At 43.9% G+C, this 16,166-nt stretch overlaps 1 protein-coding gene across 4 annotated transcripts in view; it reads right to left on the bottom strand.

The window, feature by feature from the left end:
* The window catches only part of LOC145351719 (glutamate receptor 1-like), a 215,923-nt gene that overhangs the window by 17,007 nt on the left and 182,750 nt on the right, over nucleotides 1-16,166 (bottom strand). For all 4 annotated transcript variants that reach the window (XM_080201294.1, XM_080201296.1, XM_080201295.1 and 1 more), the window contains exon 12: nucleotides 954-1,152. In XM_080201294.1, the coding sequence (XP_080057420.1) occupies nucleotides 954-1,152 (199 nt within the window). The remainder of the gene's footprint in view (nucleotides 1-953; nucleotides 1,153-16,166) is intronic.

Here is a 16,166-nt window from a genome sequence, read left to right as displayed (position 1 = left end):
CCTCTTCACCTCACTCCGAAATGATTGGCCCGTTTTCCTGAGACTATGCACTGTGTACTGTTGAGTCAGAAATGGGGGTTCATTCTGAACCCAGGGGGAGCAGCCGGATTGGGTGGGGGGTGACTTGGCCAGATCAGCATTAACAAAATTCCCAGGATTCCTTGGTGGGTGTAGAGAATTAAACAGCAGCCATGAATGAAAGGCACGTTCTTTAGTACAAATATTTCCTTGAACCTTTCTATGGAGGTAGGAGGCATTCTGCTCCCCGCTCCACATAGTTGTTACGATCACCCCCCCACCCCCCCATAATGTCTTTCAGCTCCCGGCACTCATGTCTGAACTGGCAACTGAAGTGGCAATTTTGAGATCCATTGACCTTCAAATGGGTGGGTTGCCCCTGGGCTTAGTGACATTTTTCGCTAAGAAACACGAGTTAATTTCAGGACAGCCTTGTGCCTCCTGGCTGGGGTGAGTGCTGCCTGATGGCTGTGGGATTTTGCTGTATGCAAAGTTACTGCATGTCAAATATCCTTCATTTACCATAAAGTGTTTTGGGAGATCCTGAGGTGTTTAACGATGCATTAGAAATCAGTCTTTCTTTTATTAAATAATCAGCAGGGGATTTGTAAAGAGCACACTCACAGGCCTTAGCAGGAATCTGAAGGGTATTTATTAATAAGGAAAAACTGCACGGAAGATGACAGAGGTCCTGTCTGCCTCAGTCCCTACATGCTTCTCAATGTCTTCTGCCTAAGAGAGGACTTTGTCCCCTGGGGTGATTACCCGCTCTCAGTCCCAATTGGTCTCTCAAGCCAGGTGGCCCTCTTCTGCTGTGTTGCCCTTAAAGGGACATTCAATCCAAATCACCACAGTATTGCAGTGCAGATGTTTGCCCATTCTTTAAAACCACTGTCTCACAGTTAGGGCAATAAGCAGAAAGGTGCTGTACTCACCCTGAAGAACTCTTTTGTTGATCCAGCATCAAGTGTTCCATAGGCAATCTCTGTCTGCTTTGCCAGGTCCTCTGCGCTCTCAATGGGTGAAACCATTCGTTCAACCGTTAGGAAGGCAGCGAGGTTGGCAGTGTAGGATGAGATGATGATCAAGGTGAAGAACCACCAAACTCCACCAACAATTCGACCAGATAGAGACCTGGTGGGGTGGGGTGGGGCGGGAGGTGGGTGGGGTTGGAGGAATCACATGAAATGAAATGCATTAAAAAAAGGCAGTAGATTACTAGTCCTGTGTCCATGTGTATGTGGTTTGAATAACTGTCCAAACAAAATGGCCTATATAAAAGCAAATCCTGCTCTTGACACCCCCCTGCCCCCAGGGACAGGCTGTAAGAGCTGAGTGTGGTGGATCACTGTCATCTCACATGTTCCATGTTGACCATTAGCACAAATATGACAATGACACTCAACAATTTACTTTAAATATGAGCCGGTAAGTTGGAAGCTAATCAAGCGAGGAGATGAGGCTCATCACCACCTTTGCAAGAGAAATTAGGAATAAATTCTGGCCATGCCAGTGACTCTCATGTATCAAACACTAGAAATAAATGTAGCCACTTGCCAGACTTATAGTTCGATGGTGTGCATTGCCATGCCTCACCTCCTGCCCTGAAACACACTGTGAGAATGATTGGAATCTGCCCAATTTTCTGCCTTTGCCCAGTGGTGTGTTGAAGGTACGGGACCATGGCTTCCAATCTCCTCCCTGTGGCACCCAGGGCCTGGTGTAAACTTTGTACAACTGGACAGGTTTTGAATGAGTTAAAATCTCACTCCGGTCTCTGCTGGCTCAGAGAAGCAATGCACCCAAAGTGCCTCTAATCTTTCACTGCAGGGAGGTCACTGCAGTGCTAGTAATCCCTCACCCATTCGATACAATCAATTTTAGCACCAAGCCTCTTTTACCTGGTGCTGCAGGGAGACCGTGGATCACAAAATGCATCTCAGTCGATCTGCAAGATTAAACAGTGCTGTCCAAATAACTGACCTGCCCCCCCAGCTAACAGCATGAAACTAGAACCCCTCCTAAACCTCATGAACCTCAAGATGGTTCCTGATCAATAAAGAAAGAGATAATCTTAGCAGCCCATTGTATCAACCAAACAACTCACATCCTCTGTGTTTCGGTATATATTTATTCAATGATCAGAACTGGCATAATGTGGATTCAGAGCCCAGACTCTCATTCACATTGGACTTATATCTCTGGAACTCTCTCCCTTAAACAGCTGTAGACGTTGTTGGAGATTTTTATTGAATAAGTTTATCAAGGGATAATGCAGCACAGTTGAGTGAATAGAGTTGAGGTGCAGATCTATTATCATAAATAATACTGAATGGCTGACCAGGGACTGCATGGCCTCTTACCATTCTTGCATAGTGTCAGTGGTATTCCCAAACTATGCTAGAAAGAAGCAGCACCTTCAGGGACCTGGAGCACGGGCAGAATGATCTCCATGCTTAGTGTGAAGCCCAGTTGTTGTTGGGCTCCTCCATTTGCTGAATCATTGCCGGCACAAAAGACCAGGTCACACCAATAATTCCTCATAGATGCCCACTAGCCTCCTGACACTGCCTGGATCATTGGAGTCAATAGCTGAGTTCCCCAAAGCAGAGGTAGTACATAACCTCACACCTTGTGGCATCCTCTCACTCTGCCCTGGCTCCAGCACACCTGTGCCACTGATGCCTACCCTAGGTCAGCCTCAAAGATATGTGCATTCTTTGAGTTGGTGATTGTGAGGGTGAAACTGAATGAATATCTTCAGGAAGGCTAACCTCCTTTACCTCCATTGACTAAGGAATGTCCATACTTTCAGAAGCTGAAATGAAAGATCGGGATAAGAATTAGGTTTCAATGTGAAGGGTCGCTGCTTGCATCATTGACTTTCTTTCTCCTCCAAATCCAGTGAATTATACTGCTGCATTGTTTGCCTCAGCAACCTTGTCCCTCTGGAGATTGAAAAGTTGCCTTGAGGGATTTCTGCCTCTGAGGCAGGAAACAAGCATCTCACTGTTCATCCATTGTCTTGAGCAGGTCATCCAAGGCTACATCAGAGACACTGTGTGCCTGCTAGCTACTTGCTCCCAGTGTTTCTCTAGTCATGTGTTTCCCTGCTTCTGTAGCCAGAATGAAACCCCATTTAACATAGTGGCTGCTTGAATTGACATCAGGAATGCACAATCATTTTTTTAAAAAAAGTTTATTATTGTCACAAGTAGGCTTACGTAAACACAGTAATGAAGTTCCTGTGAAAATCCTCTACTCGCCACACTCCGTCACCTATTCGGGTACACTGAGGGAGAATTTAGCATGGCCAATGCACCTAACCAGCATGTCTTTCAGACTGTGGGAAGAAACCAGAGCACCCAGAGGAAACCCACGCAGACACAGGGAGAATGTGCAGACTCTGCACAGACAGTGACTCAAGCTGGGAATTGAACCCAGGTCCCTGGCGCTGTGAGGCAGCAGTGCTAAACACTGCTACACTGTACCACCCTCAGGCCCCAAATCAGTCATCCTGCCAATAAACAGCATGGTTTGGACTGGATACACAGCTGTGTCTTTATAATGGACAGAAACCTTACAGAGATAAAGAGATGCCCAGTATCTTCTTCAGCTCTCCGCAGGTCCAACCCACAGTGCCACAAGCTCCACCTTGGCTAGGACAAGGAGGCAAGTTCCGAATCCACCCCAGCCAGAACAGGAATCAAACCCCACACTATTGGCACCAATCTGATCCATACCTGCCATCCAAATAACTGAGTCAGCCAGTCCCTCAATGAGTCTGAGTTGCTGTGGGAATATACACCCTGTCATACATCTTGTCTTCTGGAGCCATGTACAATGGTGATGGAGTTAAAATTTCTTTCCATCAATATGGCTCGCAGGAATCTCTCCCACTGCCTTCCACAGGGATATGTTGGAAAGACTTACAAGTTGATGCACAACATGTTTGGCCATGAGAGAGTGAGGGACACCCAGTAGGTGCGGTGTGAACATAAAGAGACACACATCCAGTATATTTAACATAAACAGGGACATTCAATAGAATGATTTGAATCATAGAAATGGTTACTGCACCATTCACCCATTGAGCCAATGTCAACTCTCTGCAAGTGAAATGTACTTGTCCCACTCCCTAACCTTTCCTCATAGTTTTGCAAATGTTTTCTCTTCAGGTGTTATCCAATTCTCACTTGAAAAACATGATTGAATTTGCCTTTCAGGCAGTGCATTTCAGATCTGAACCACTCGCTGTATAAATATTTCTTTCCTCTCATCACCTTTGTTTCTTCTGCATTCACTTTATGTATCACCTTATTCTCAATCCTTCCACCAATTCTAACGACCTATCTGTCTAGATGCCTCATGATTTTAAACATCTCTATCAAATCTCCTTTCAATTTTCCCTTCTCCAAGGAGAATAACCCCAGCTCCTCTTTATCAACTTTTAGCCCATCTAGTATCTCTGTTTTCTTCCCTCTCATTTTAACTTTGGCAGCATCTTCTTACCTAATCAAGACAGATACAACACAATCATTAGGGACCTCAAGCACGCTCTCTGCTTCCATGCTTATGTCTCCATTTACGTGTCAAATTGGCCCCACTCCTTCTTTTACTAACCTTTCACTATTTACATACCTATAGGAGACTTTGGGATTCTCTTTGATGTTACTTCTCATGCTCTCTCTTTGTAACCCATATTTCATTTTACAATTGCTGTCTGAGCTTTTTACATTCAGCCTGGTTCTCACTTGTATTATTGACCTGATGTTTGCCACCCATTCCTTTTTCCTCTGCTTTCTCTTTTTCTTTCTTTCTCACTGGCTAGGGAGCTCTGGTTTGTGTTACCTGACCTTTCCTTCTCAACTGTACCTGAACCCTCTTTGCTTTAAAGTCAGCCCATTGTTGGATGATAGTTTAGCTTGCCAATCTTTGGTTCCAGCTAACTCAGGGTAGATCTGTTCTCAACCCACTGAGATTGTTCCTCCTCCAATCAAGTTTTTTTTACTCCAGATTACTCTTTGTCCCTTTCTGTAGCTAATCTACATTTTGTTGTTCTATTCCAGAAAGCTAGCTGGAGAAGGATAGACCTGGAGCCAACCTTTATACGTTTTTGTATTTATGTACAGAGTTGCACATATTGATGTACACCATCAAATTCATAATTATAGTCAGTGTCTATTTATAACAACTCAGCTAACTTCCCAGCTGTGTGCAATTAACAATTAATACATAGGATACTATGATCACTATTACTTAAATGTTTCCTTCCTGGCACTTGATTCACTTGTTGCAGTTGATTCCCCAGAACCAAATTCTGCACTACCTTCTTCCTTCTGACCAGAAATGAATTGTTCAAGAAAATTTTACTGAGCACACTTCTGAAAGTCTTACCCCTCTTTGCCCTCTATACTAACACTATCTCAGAAAACATTCTTACTGGTTGTATCACAGCTTGGTATGGCTGGCTCCTGCTCTGCTGAAGACCGCAAGGAACTACAAAATGTTGTGAATTTAGCCCAATCCATCACACAAACCAGCTTCCCATCCATTGACTCTGTCTACACTTCCCCCTGCCTTGGCAAAGCAGCCAGCATAATTAAGGACCCCAAGCACCCCGGACATTCTTTTTTCATCGGGAAAAAGATACTAAAGTCTGAGGTCACATGCCAACCTACTCAAGAACAGCTTCTTCCCTGCTGCCATCAGACTTTTGAATGGGCCTATCTTGCATGAAATTGATCTTTCTCTGCATCCTAGCTATGACTGTAATACTACATTCTGTACTTTTTCCTTCTCTATAAACAGTATGCTTTGTCTGTAAAGCATGTAAGAAACAATACTTTTCGCTGTATCCCAATACATGTGACAATAACAATTCAAATCAGTCTATATTAGAATAATTAAAGTCCCCCATTATTAGTGGTCTATTGTCCTTGCAAATCTCTGCAATTTCTCTGCAAATTTATTCTTCTCTGTCTTTTGTCCTCGTTGGTGGTCTACAGAACACATCCCGTAGTGTAATGGTATCGCGATTTAAATATAACCAAGTAATTACTGCCCTGGACTTCTTTGAGACACTCTGTCTCTACCCAGTACTGCAAAAGAACCATAGAATCCCTGTAGTGCAGAAAGAGGCCATCTGACCCATTAAGTCTGCACTGACTCACCAAAAGAGCATCCCACCAGGTCCTCCCCTCTGCCCTATCCTTGTAACTCTCCTTTGCACTGAGAGATAGCAGAACTAACACTGTACCACCATGCTGCCTTCTCCTTAATCAATATCACTACCTCTTCTTCTTTCTTTCCTTCCCTTCCTTTCCTGATCACCTTGTTTTCTGAAATGTTTAGTACCCAGTCTTGGTCTTATTTTAAGTCAGGTCTCTAATTCACTATGACACTATATTTCCATGTAGTTATTTGCATCTGTGATTCACCAACCTTATATAACACACTTTGTGTATTTACATACCGTATACCTAATTTAGATCTATTGTTTTCCCTGTTATTTTGATCCCATTATTTCTGAGTCTGGTACTCTGTCTCTTCCTGTCCTTTATGGATCTAGTGTCTCCTTTTGAACGCTACACCTTAGTTCCCATGCCTTTGCTAGATTAGTTTAAATGCTCTCCAACAGCACTGGCTAATCATCCTGGCACTATTGTTTTGCCATCCATCCGGCTGTTAGAGGTCCCGCTTCTCCAAGCATCGGCCCCAGTCTTCCAGGAATTTCTTGCATCATGTCTCCAATCATGCATTTATCTGTTCTATTCTCCTATTCCTGTAACATCTAGCATGCATACCAATCTGGAGATTACTGCCATTGAAGTCCTGTTCATTAATCTCTTTTCTAACTCCCTAAATCCACCTGCATGATTTCCTTCTTCTTTCTACCTATATCACTAGTACCAATATGGCCCCTGACCTTTGGAAATCTACCCTCCGCCCCTCAGAATAGTTTACAGGTGACATCTTTCACCCTAGCATCAGAGAGGCAATATAACATCCTGGGATTAAGACAGCAGACACTGGTCTGTACACAAACATAATCAGAATCACGTGACTATTCTGATCATACTCCCTGCTCTCTCCTGCATAGATCAACCACTATGATTCTGGCTTTTGGCTGCACTCCCCAAAGGAATGATAGAATCCCTACAGTGCAGAAGGAGGCCATTTGGCCCATAGAATCCACACCAACTCTCTGAAAGAGCGCCTCAATCAGACCCTATTCCCGGAGCCCCATGTATTTACCCCGCTAATCCCCCTAACCTACACATCTTGGGATGCTAAAGGGCAATTTAGCATGTCCAATCCACTTAACCTGCATATCTTTCGAGCACGGGAGGAAACCGGGGCACCTGGAGAAAACCCACGCAGATACGGGCAGAACATGCAAATTCCACACAGTCACCCAAGGCTGGAATTGAACCTGGGTCCCTGGTGCTAACTCTCAAGAGTATTGATCATTCTCATGATCACCCTCAAGATTATTCAGAACTGAACATATTTATAACCAGCATATACAATATAAATACACAGGAAGGGATAGCCGTTATACTCAGTATAAACAGTAAAAAATATCTGGTGTATAGAATATTAACAAACATATAGTAGTTACAGTATCAGGACACAGTAAAAGCCAGTATGTAGAACATAAATACAGAAGAAGCCCTTATACATAGTAAAAACACACGAGTGACACCTGGTTTATACAGCAGTTTTTATTATTTAATCTTAGAATGAGGCAAGGCCAGCATTTGTTGCTCATCCCTAATTGCCCTTGAGTAGATGGTGGTGAGCTACTTTCTTGAATCCATGCATTATGTCTGGTATCCACAGAAATATCAGGAGACGGTCCCAGGATTTTCCCCTAGCAATGGGGAATTGTGATATAGTTCCAACTGGAGATCGTATACGACTTGGAGGGGAACTTGCGGGAAGGTGGTGTTCCCATGTATCTGCTGTCCTTCTCGTTCCAGGTGATAGAGGTCAGAGAGTTGGAAGGTGCTGTCGGAGGAGTCCTGGTGAGTTCCTGCAGTACATCTCGTTGATGGCACTCGCTTCTGCCACTGTGTGTCTAGGGTGGAAGGAGTGACTGTTGAAGGTGGTGGATGGGGTGCCAATTAAGTGGGGTCCTCTGCCCAGAATGTTGTCAAGCTTCTTGAATTTGTGGCTGCACTCATCCAGGCAAGTGAAGAATATTATGATACTCCTGATTTGTGCCTTTTGATGGCAGGCATACTTTAGGGAGCCAGGATTTGAGTTGCTGGGTGTAGAATTTCCAGCTTCTGCCATGCTGTCATGGCTAGAGTCTTTGTAAGGCAGATCCAGTTAAGATTCTGTTCAATGAAATAATAGCTGGTTTTGCAGAGGAAGGTGTGGTTGATGTTGTGCTCCTGTGACTTTTAAGGGGCATCTTGATAAATACATGAATAGGATGGGAATAGAGGGATATGGTCCCCAGAAGGGTAAGGTGTTTTAGTTCAGTCAGTGCAGGCTTGGAAGGCAGAGGGGTCTATTCCTGTGCTGTAACTTTCTTCATCCTTTTGTTCTTTGTTCAAAAGGCATTTGATAAATTGCTTGTAGACTTGTTAGCAAAACTGAAGACCATGAGATTTTTTATTTATTCACGGGATGTGGCCCTTGGTGGCTGGGCCAGCATTTATTGCCCATTAAAAATCAACCACATTGCTGTGGGTCGGGTGTCATAAATCGGCCAGACCAATTAAGGCTGCAGATTTCCTTCCCTAAAGGACATTAGTGCACCAGATGGATTTTTGCAACTATTGACAATGGTTTCATGGTCACCATTAGACTTTTCATTCTCGATTTTTTAAATTGAATTCAAATTTCACCACGGTGGGATTTGAACCCAGGTCCCCAGAGCGTTACTCTCGTGCTCAGAATTACTAATCCAGCAACAATACCAATGCATTACTGCCTCCCCTTAAAGAAGGGATGGCTGTATGGAGACAAAAAGTACAGAGCAATGGCAGCAATTGCTCTTCAGACTGAGAAAAATATACAATGGAGTTTCCTGAGGAGAACTATCTTAATTTTTGAGACATGTTAATGACTGTGGGAATGCATGGCGTTACATCAGATCATGCAAAAGATTATTTATTATTATCACAGTTAGGCTTATACTAACACTGCAATGAAGTTACTGTGAAAATCCCCGAGTGGCCAGTCTGGTGTCTGTTCGGATACACTGAGGGAGAATTTAGCACGACCAATGCACCAAACTAGCACATCTTTCAGACTGTGGGAGGAAACCAGAGCACTGGAGGAAACCCACACAGACACAGGGAGAACACATAGACTCTGCACAGACAGTGACCAGAGCTTGAGATCGAACCCAGGCCGCTGGTGCTGTGATGCAGCAGTGCTAACCACTGTGCCACCCATAACAGACTTTAGGAGGTCAGACTGGCAAGCTGGCATGGCACAGGAAATTCAATGCAGAGAAATGTGAGAGGGTACATTTTGGTTAAACGAATGATAAGTGGCAGTATAAATTAAATTATACAATTTTAAAGGGAGTCAATGAATAGAAGGACATGGGAATGCATGTACTCAAATCATTAAAGGTGTCAGGGCAAGTTAAGAAAGTTGGTATTAAATTAGCATAAGGGATCTTTGGCTTTATTCATAAAGACAGTATAAGTAATTAGCTAGAAAAAACTGGTTAGAATTCAGCTGGTTTATTGTGGTTAATTCTGGGCATCATATTTTAGAAAGGACATCAAGGAGGAGGTATCCAGGAAATTTACTGGAATGTCGACAGGGTAGAGAGACCTTAATTATGTGGAGAGAGCGGAGAAGCTGGAATTCACATCCTCAGAGCAGGCAAGGTTGAGGGGAAATTTCATGGAAGTGTTCGAAGTGATAAAGGGAGCTTGTGGGTTAAGTAAAGAAACACAATTTACAGTGGCAGGAGGGTCAGAACGCAGAAGACACAGATTTAAGGTGAGATGGGTCGAATGCATGCATAGCAAATTATTGTGAATTGGAATGCACTGTCTGCAAGTGTAGTTCAAACAGCTCCAATCATAAACTTCAAAAGGGTAAACAATAACCAGGAAAGCAAAATTCATTGGATAGCTTTTACAAACAGCCAGCACTAACATGATGGGTTGATTGGACTCCTTTTGTGCTGCATCATTCTGTGAGTGTTTGGGGTGAGATTTTACTAGGCCTGGGGTTCATGGGGGAGCCACATCTGAATAACTTGCCAAAGTATTCCTGCATCTGTGGAACTTTTCCCGGGAATAGGATTGACCGCACACTCCACCAAGGCAGGCAGCCAATTAGAATGGCTAAGGCCCTGATTTGGGATGATTTTGTCATCCGGTCAGCATTTTGCCACCGGTGAGGTAGCCTCCTGCCACTTGCAGAGGCCACAAACTCAATAGAGGCAGCCTCCCTGGGGCAGAGACGCAATGTCCCAAAGACAGGATGTATCCAATTGAATGGCCCTACCGATGGCCTAAACGATTTTGATGAAAGGGATTTACCTCCACCCAAAGGAGCCTCCTGCCTTAGGCCTTTAAAACATTTACGAGGTATCCCATCTTTGAGCACACATCTGGTTTTGACATGCTTCCGCAGCACCCACCATTCCCAGAGGGAAATTCCGTCAAGGCCTCAGAGCTGCCAGCCCTCTCATTATATCGGCAGCATGATGCTGAGTTTGGATGTGTCTAAATGGGAGGTAGCCTCCCCAAAGACTGTGCTTCAGGTCAGACTGCCAGCAAATGCAAGCTCATGACCCCAATCTGGACCTGAGGCTGGGGTCCCAAAGCCTGCTCCTAAAGAAGGGTAGGAGAAACTATGAAGCTGGGCTAGCGCTTAATATAAAAAAGGATAGCAAGAGTTTTTATAAATATATAAAAAGGAAGAGGCTGGCTAGGGTGAATGTTGGTCCTTTAGAGGATGAGAAAGGGGACCTAGTGGTAGGGGATGGGGATATGGCTAAGGTATTGAATAACTTTTTTGTTTCTGTCTTCACGGAGGAGGACGTGAATAATTTGCCGGGTGTTAGTGATGGAAAGGTGGTAGGACTGGAGGGTCTCAATGACATTTCTGTTACTAGAGAGGTGGTGCTCGACAGACTGGAGGGGCTGATTGTGGACAAGTCCCCAGGACCGGATGGAATGCATCCCAGGGTTCTGAAAGAAATGGCGGAGGTGATAGTGGATGCCTTGGTGGTTATTTTCCAAACGTCGCTGGATTCCGGGGAAGTGCCGGATGATTGGAAAACGGCTAATGTTACGCCGTTGTTTAAGAAAGGTGCCAGGCAAAAGGCGGGGAATTATAGGCCGGTTAGTTTAACGTCTGTTGTAGGTAAAATGTTAGAATCTGTCATTAAGGAGGAAATTGCGAGGCATCTTGAAGGGAATTGCTTGATAGAACAGACGCAGCACGGTTTCATTAAAGGGAAGTCGTGTCTGACAAATTTACTGGAGTTCTATGAGGAGGTGTCTAGGGCGGTGGATGGAGGAGAGCCGGTGGATGTGGTCTTTCTAGATTTTCAGAAGGCGTTTGACAAAGTGCCTCACAAGAGGTTATTGCAGAAGGTCGAGGGACATGGAGTTGGGGGTAGGGTGTTAGCGTGGATAGAGGATTGGTTGTCAAATAGGAGGCAGAGAATGGGGGTCAACGGGTGCTATTCGGATTGGCGGATGGTGACTAGTAGAGTGCCCCAGGGGTCGGTGCTGGGGCCTCAGCTTTTTACCATTTATATAGATGATCTGGAGGAGGGAACCGAGTGTAGAGTGTCGAAATTTGCTGATGACACCAAGATTGGGGGAACGGCAAATTGTGCGGAGGGTGTGGAGAGTCTACAGAAGGATCTAGATAGGCTGGGCGAATGGGCCAGGAAATGGCAAATGGAATTTAATGTTGGCAAGTGTGAGGTGGTCCACTTTGGTAGGAAGAATGGTAAGAAGGACTATTACTTACGGGGCGAAAAACTGCAGCAGGCGACTGTGCAGAGGGACCTCGGGGTCCTTGTGCATGAGTCGCAAAAACCCAGCTTGCAGGTGCAGCAGGTGGTCAGGAAGGCGAATGGGATGCTGGCCTTCATAGCGAAGGGGATTGAATATAAAAGTAGGGAGGTCTTGCTGCAGCTGTATAGGGCATTGGTGAGGCCACAGCTGGAGTACTGTGTGCAGTTTTGGGCGCCGCACCTACGCAAAGATATTTTGGCCTTGGAGGGAGTGCAGAGGAGGTTTACTAGGCTGATATCGGAGTTGAGGGGGTTGAGCTATGAGGAGAGGCTGAATAAACTGGGCTTATACTCGTTAGAGTTTAGAAGAATGAGGGGAGATCTCATTGAGACGTATAAGATGATGAATGGGATGGATAGGATAGAGGTGGAAAGACTCTTCCCGCTCAAAAAAGACAGTAGGACTAGGGGGCACAGCCTCAAGATAAAAGGGGGGCGGTTTAGAACGGAGTTGAGGAGGAACTTCTTCACTCAAAGGGTGGTGAATCTCTGGAATTCTCTGCCCGTTGAAGTGGTGGAGGCTGTCTCGCTAAATATTTTTAAGACGCGGGTTGATGGGTTTTTGATAGGAGAGGGGATTAAGGGTTATGGGGAGAGGGCGGGAAAGTGGAACTGAGCCACAACAGATCAGCCATGATCTTATTGAATGGCGGGGCAGGCTCGAAGGGCTGGATGGCCTACTCCTGCTCCTATTTCTTATGTTCTTATGTTAAATCCGGCCCATCGATTCTCTGATTCACTTAGCTCTTTGGAACAAGGCTGCGGAGTCAGCTTTTACGATGCATTCCCTGAATGGGAATGGATGGCGAAAGAAATTCTTGAGAAGGTCGAGCTGACAGGCAATTAGTCAGCTCCTGTTTTATCTTAAAAGAGAATCTGTCTCTCTCTCTTTCTGTCTCTCCACTGATCTCTCATTCCTTTTCAAACCTGCAGATGATTAACAATTCACTAGGAACTTTCTAATTGTTACCTAAACTACAATGATTCTTTTTTTAAACATTTATAAAGAGACTCATACACAAAAAAAAACTAACTTGTAAAAAACAAATACAACTCAAGAACAGCGTCAGAATGCAAGAAGAGAGAATCTGTGCAATGTAATGAGTCAGGTTTTTTTTTTCCTTTGTTCCTTCCTGGGATGTGGACGTCACTGGCTGGACCAGCATTTACCTGATTGCCCTGATTGTCCTTGAACTGAGTGGCTCATGCCATTTCAGATGGTAATTAAGAGTTAATCACATTGCTGTGGTTCTGGAGTCACATGTAAGCCAGCCCAGGTAAGGATGGCAGATTTCCTTCCCTAAAGGGACATTAGTGAACCAGATGGGTTTTCACGACAATCGACAATGGTTTCACGGTCACCAATATTGAGACCAGTCTGGGAATTTTTGACTCATTCCCGTGGTGGGTTTCCTGGTCACATTGGAGATGGTAGAGATGATGGATAGGGTAATGAAAATTGAGAGTCAGGAAGTGCAGGGAAGGCTGGCTTTATTTACAATGGATAAGTCACTTGGCCTAGATGGCTTGCATCCCAAGTTGCTAAAGAAAGTTGGAGTTGAGATAACAAAAGGGCTTGTCAAATCTTTCAATCTCCCTGCGATTTGGGGGAAGTGCCAGAGCATTGGGGAATGGCAAATGTTATTCATGGAAGGAAAACAACTGCAAGCTGCTCAGTCTAATATTAGTATTGGGTAAGATTTTAGAAAGAATTATCAGGGAAAACATCAACAGGCATTTGGAGTGGTTTGAGTTCATTAAGGACAGCCAATGCAAATTTATAAAAGACAGATTGTGCTTGGCAATGGCAATAGCAGGGTAATGCTCTAGGTTCTGGATTCAAATCCCACCATAGCAGATGGTAGAATTCAAATTCAATCAATTAAAATTCTGGAAATAAAAATCTAAAGATGACCACAAAATCATTGTTGATAGTTTAAAACCAATCTGCTTCATGTCAGAATCATAGAGCCCTACAGTGCAGAAAGAGGCCCTTTGGCCCATCAAGTCTGCACCGACCACAATCCCACCCAGGCCCCACCCCCATATCTTACCCACTAATCCCTCTAACCTACACATCCCGGGACACTAAGGGGCAATTTTAACATGGCCAATCAACCTAACCCGCACATCTTTGGACTGTGGGAGGAAACTGGAGCACCCGGAGGAAACCCATGCAGACACGAGGAGAATGTGCAAACTCCACACAGACAGTGACTCGACCTGGAAATTGAACCCAGGTCCCTAGAGCTGTTAAGCAGCAGTGCTAACTACTGTGCTACCGTGCCACTCCTTTGGGGAAATGTCCTTTGGGGAAAGAAATTTACCATCCTCACCAGGTCTGCCTACACATGACTCCAGACCTACAGCAATGCCCTCTTAAATGCCTTCCCTCTGGGGCGAAGGAAGTTGTTGAGTGAAGATTTTTGGAGCAGTGATAATGTTATGACTGTTTAGATAAGGTAGACAAAGGTTTTGGACAAGTGTTACAGTGGGAATGTGAGGAAGAACTTGTTTATGCACTGAGTGGTAATGAGCTACTTTCTACATAGGAGGATGGTGGAAGTGGAGACATTGAAGGGTTAACTTTGATGCAAAATAAACTGAATGGGTGCTTCAGAGAAATTATCTTGTAGGGTTTTGGTGACAGAATGGAAGAGTCTAATTGACTGACTGGCTCTACAGAGAGTTGACATGGCCTCCAACTTTGTTGTAAGATTTTATGATTCTAAATTGCCTCCAATAAAACAAATTAGTGTGTGATTTTATGATGAAACTTGCAATTGTTTAATTAGTATACGCCACTTAATTCTTCCAAGCTCATATGCTACCCTAACCAAAATCCTGAGAGTTCCTATTTGGAAACTGGTGTTTTTGGCTTTTCCACTGGATAGTTTTATTGCCAGCCAACGTTACCAACCACTCCCATTAACGTACCACATGGCATTTCTGATCTAGATGATCTATGATCTACATCTTTTTTGGAACTTATTGTATTCTGCCACATGAATCCATTTCAATGAACAAGATTTATATCCAAACCAAACCAGGTCAAATATTAAAAGAGAACCCACATTGCACAAATAGTCTTTAGTAAACTCTGCGGTACATAACTGTAAATTAGGGCAGTAGTGCTGAATTTGTGGTGGACTTTGGTTAGAAGACAGTAGTAGAGCAGGCTGAAGGGACTGAATGGCTTACCCCAGGTTGTGTATCTCATGCAGTCCTGGGTGCCATATGAAAAAAAGGACAAAGAGGGATTGGAGAGGAGTATGTTTAGAAAATATTTTTGGAATCCCTTTTATATTAGTTGCTACGTATTGTCATTCTCTCACTTTGCCTCTCATTATTCTCTTTTCTGTTCTCCTCCACATTTTTGGTATTTCTACAAAATAATAAACTCAACATTTATCTGAAGCATCCATTTTTTTTGTTTCGTTTTGAACTTTATCATCCAGGGAGTGGGAGCTTTGCTTGCCCATCCTTTCTCCCCTGTGTGTCTTGGTCAGTTATCCATCCTTTCGCTATTTCAATTTCCAACCCTCGTAACATATGCCTCAATTTAGTGCTGGATGCTTTTGTACCTTTTCCATTCCTGGTCATTTTGATTCATTTGGCCTCTTTTAGGTATGTTGGCCTCTTTCAGGTTTGATTCATTTGCAGTATCACTTCATTAAGTGATTCTCCAAAAGGTGTGCGGGCTAGGTTGATTGGCCATGATAAATTGCCCCTTTGTATCAGGGGGATTAGGAAGGTAAAGATGTGGGGTTATGGAGATAGGGACTGGATGAGATTAGGGTTGTCGGTGCAGGTTCGATGGGCTGAATGGCCTCCTTCTGCACTGCACATTCTATAATTCTATTTCAAACACAAAATCAGACTTTTCACTGCCAAGTATAGGCTTAATCAGGAAATTCAAAAGTAAGGAACAGTCAGTAGTAAAAGTATGATTTCACTGTAGTTAAAGCCTCTGGTTAAAGTATATTGTAATATTTTCAACTTGAGCTTGTTCCTTTGTTGCATGTTAAACTCTCCTTCACATTTTAAAACACATTCTTCAAATCAAAACATAAGCAAACATAAAACTGTTCTAAACATAATCCAATGACTAGATTTCCATTTGACCAATAGG

This window comes from Carcharhinus amblyrhynchos, chromosome 13 (assembly GCF_965287045.1).
Source record: "Carcharhinus amblyrhynchos chromosome 13, sCarAmb.v2.hapA, whole genome shotgun sequence".
NCBI classification, from domain to species: domain Eukaryota; kingdom Metazoa; phylum Chordata; class Chondrichthyes; order Carcharhiniformes; family Carcharhinidae; genus Carcharhinus; species Carcharhinus amblyrhynchos.
The sequence above is the reverse complement of the archived record's forward strand: the minus strand, read 5'-3'. Positions and strand labels throughout refer to the sequence as shown.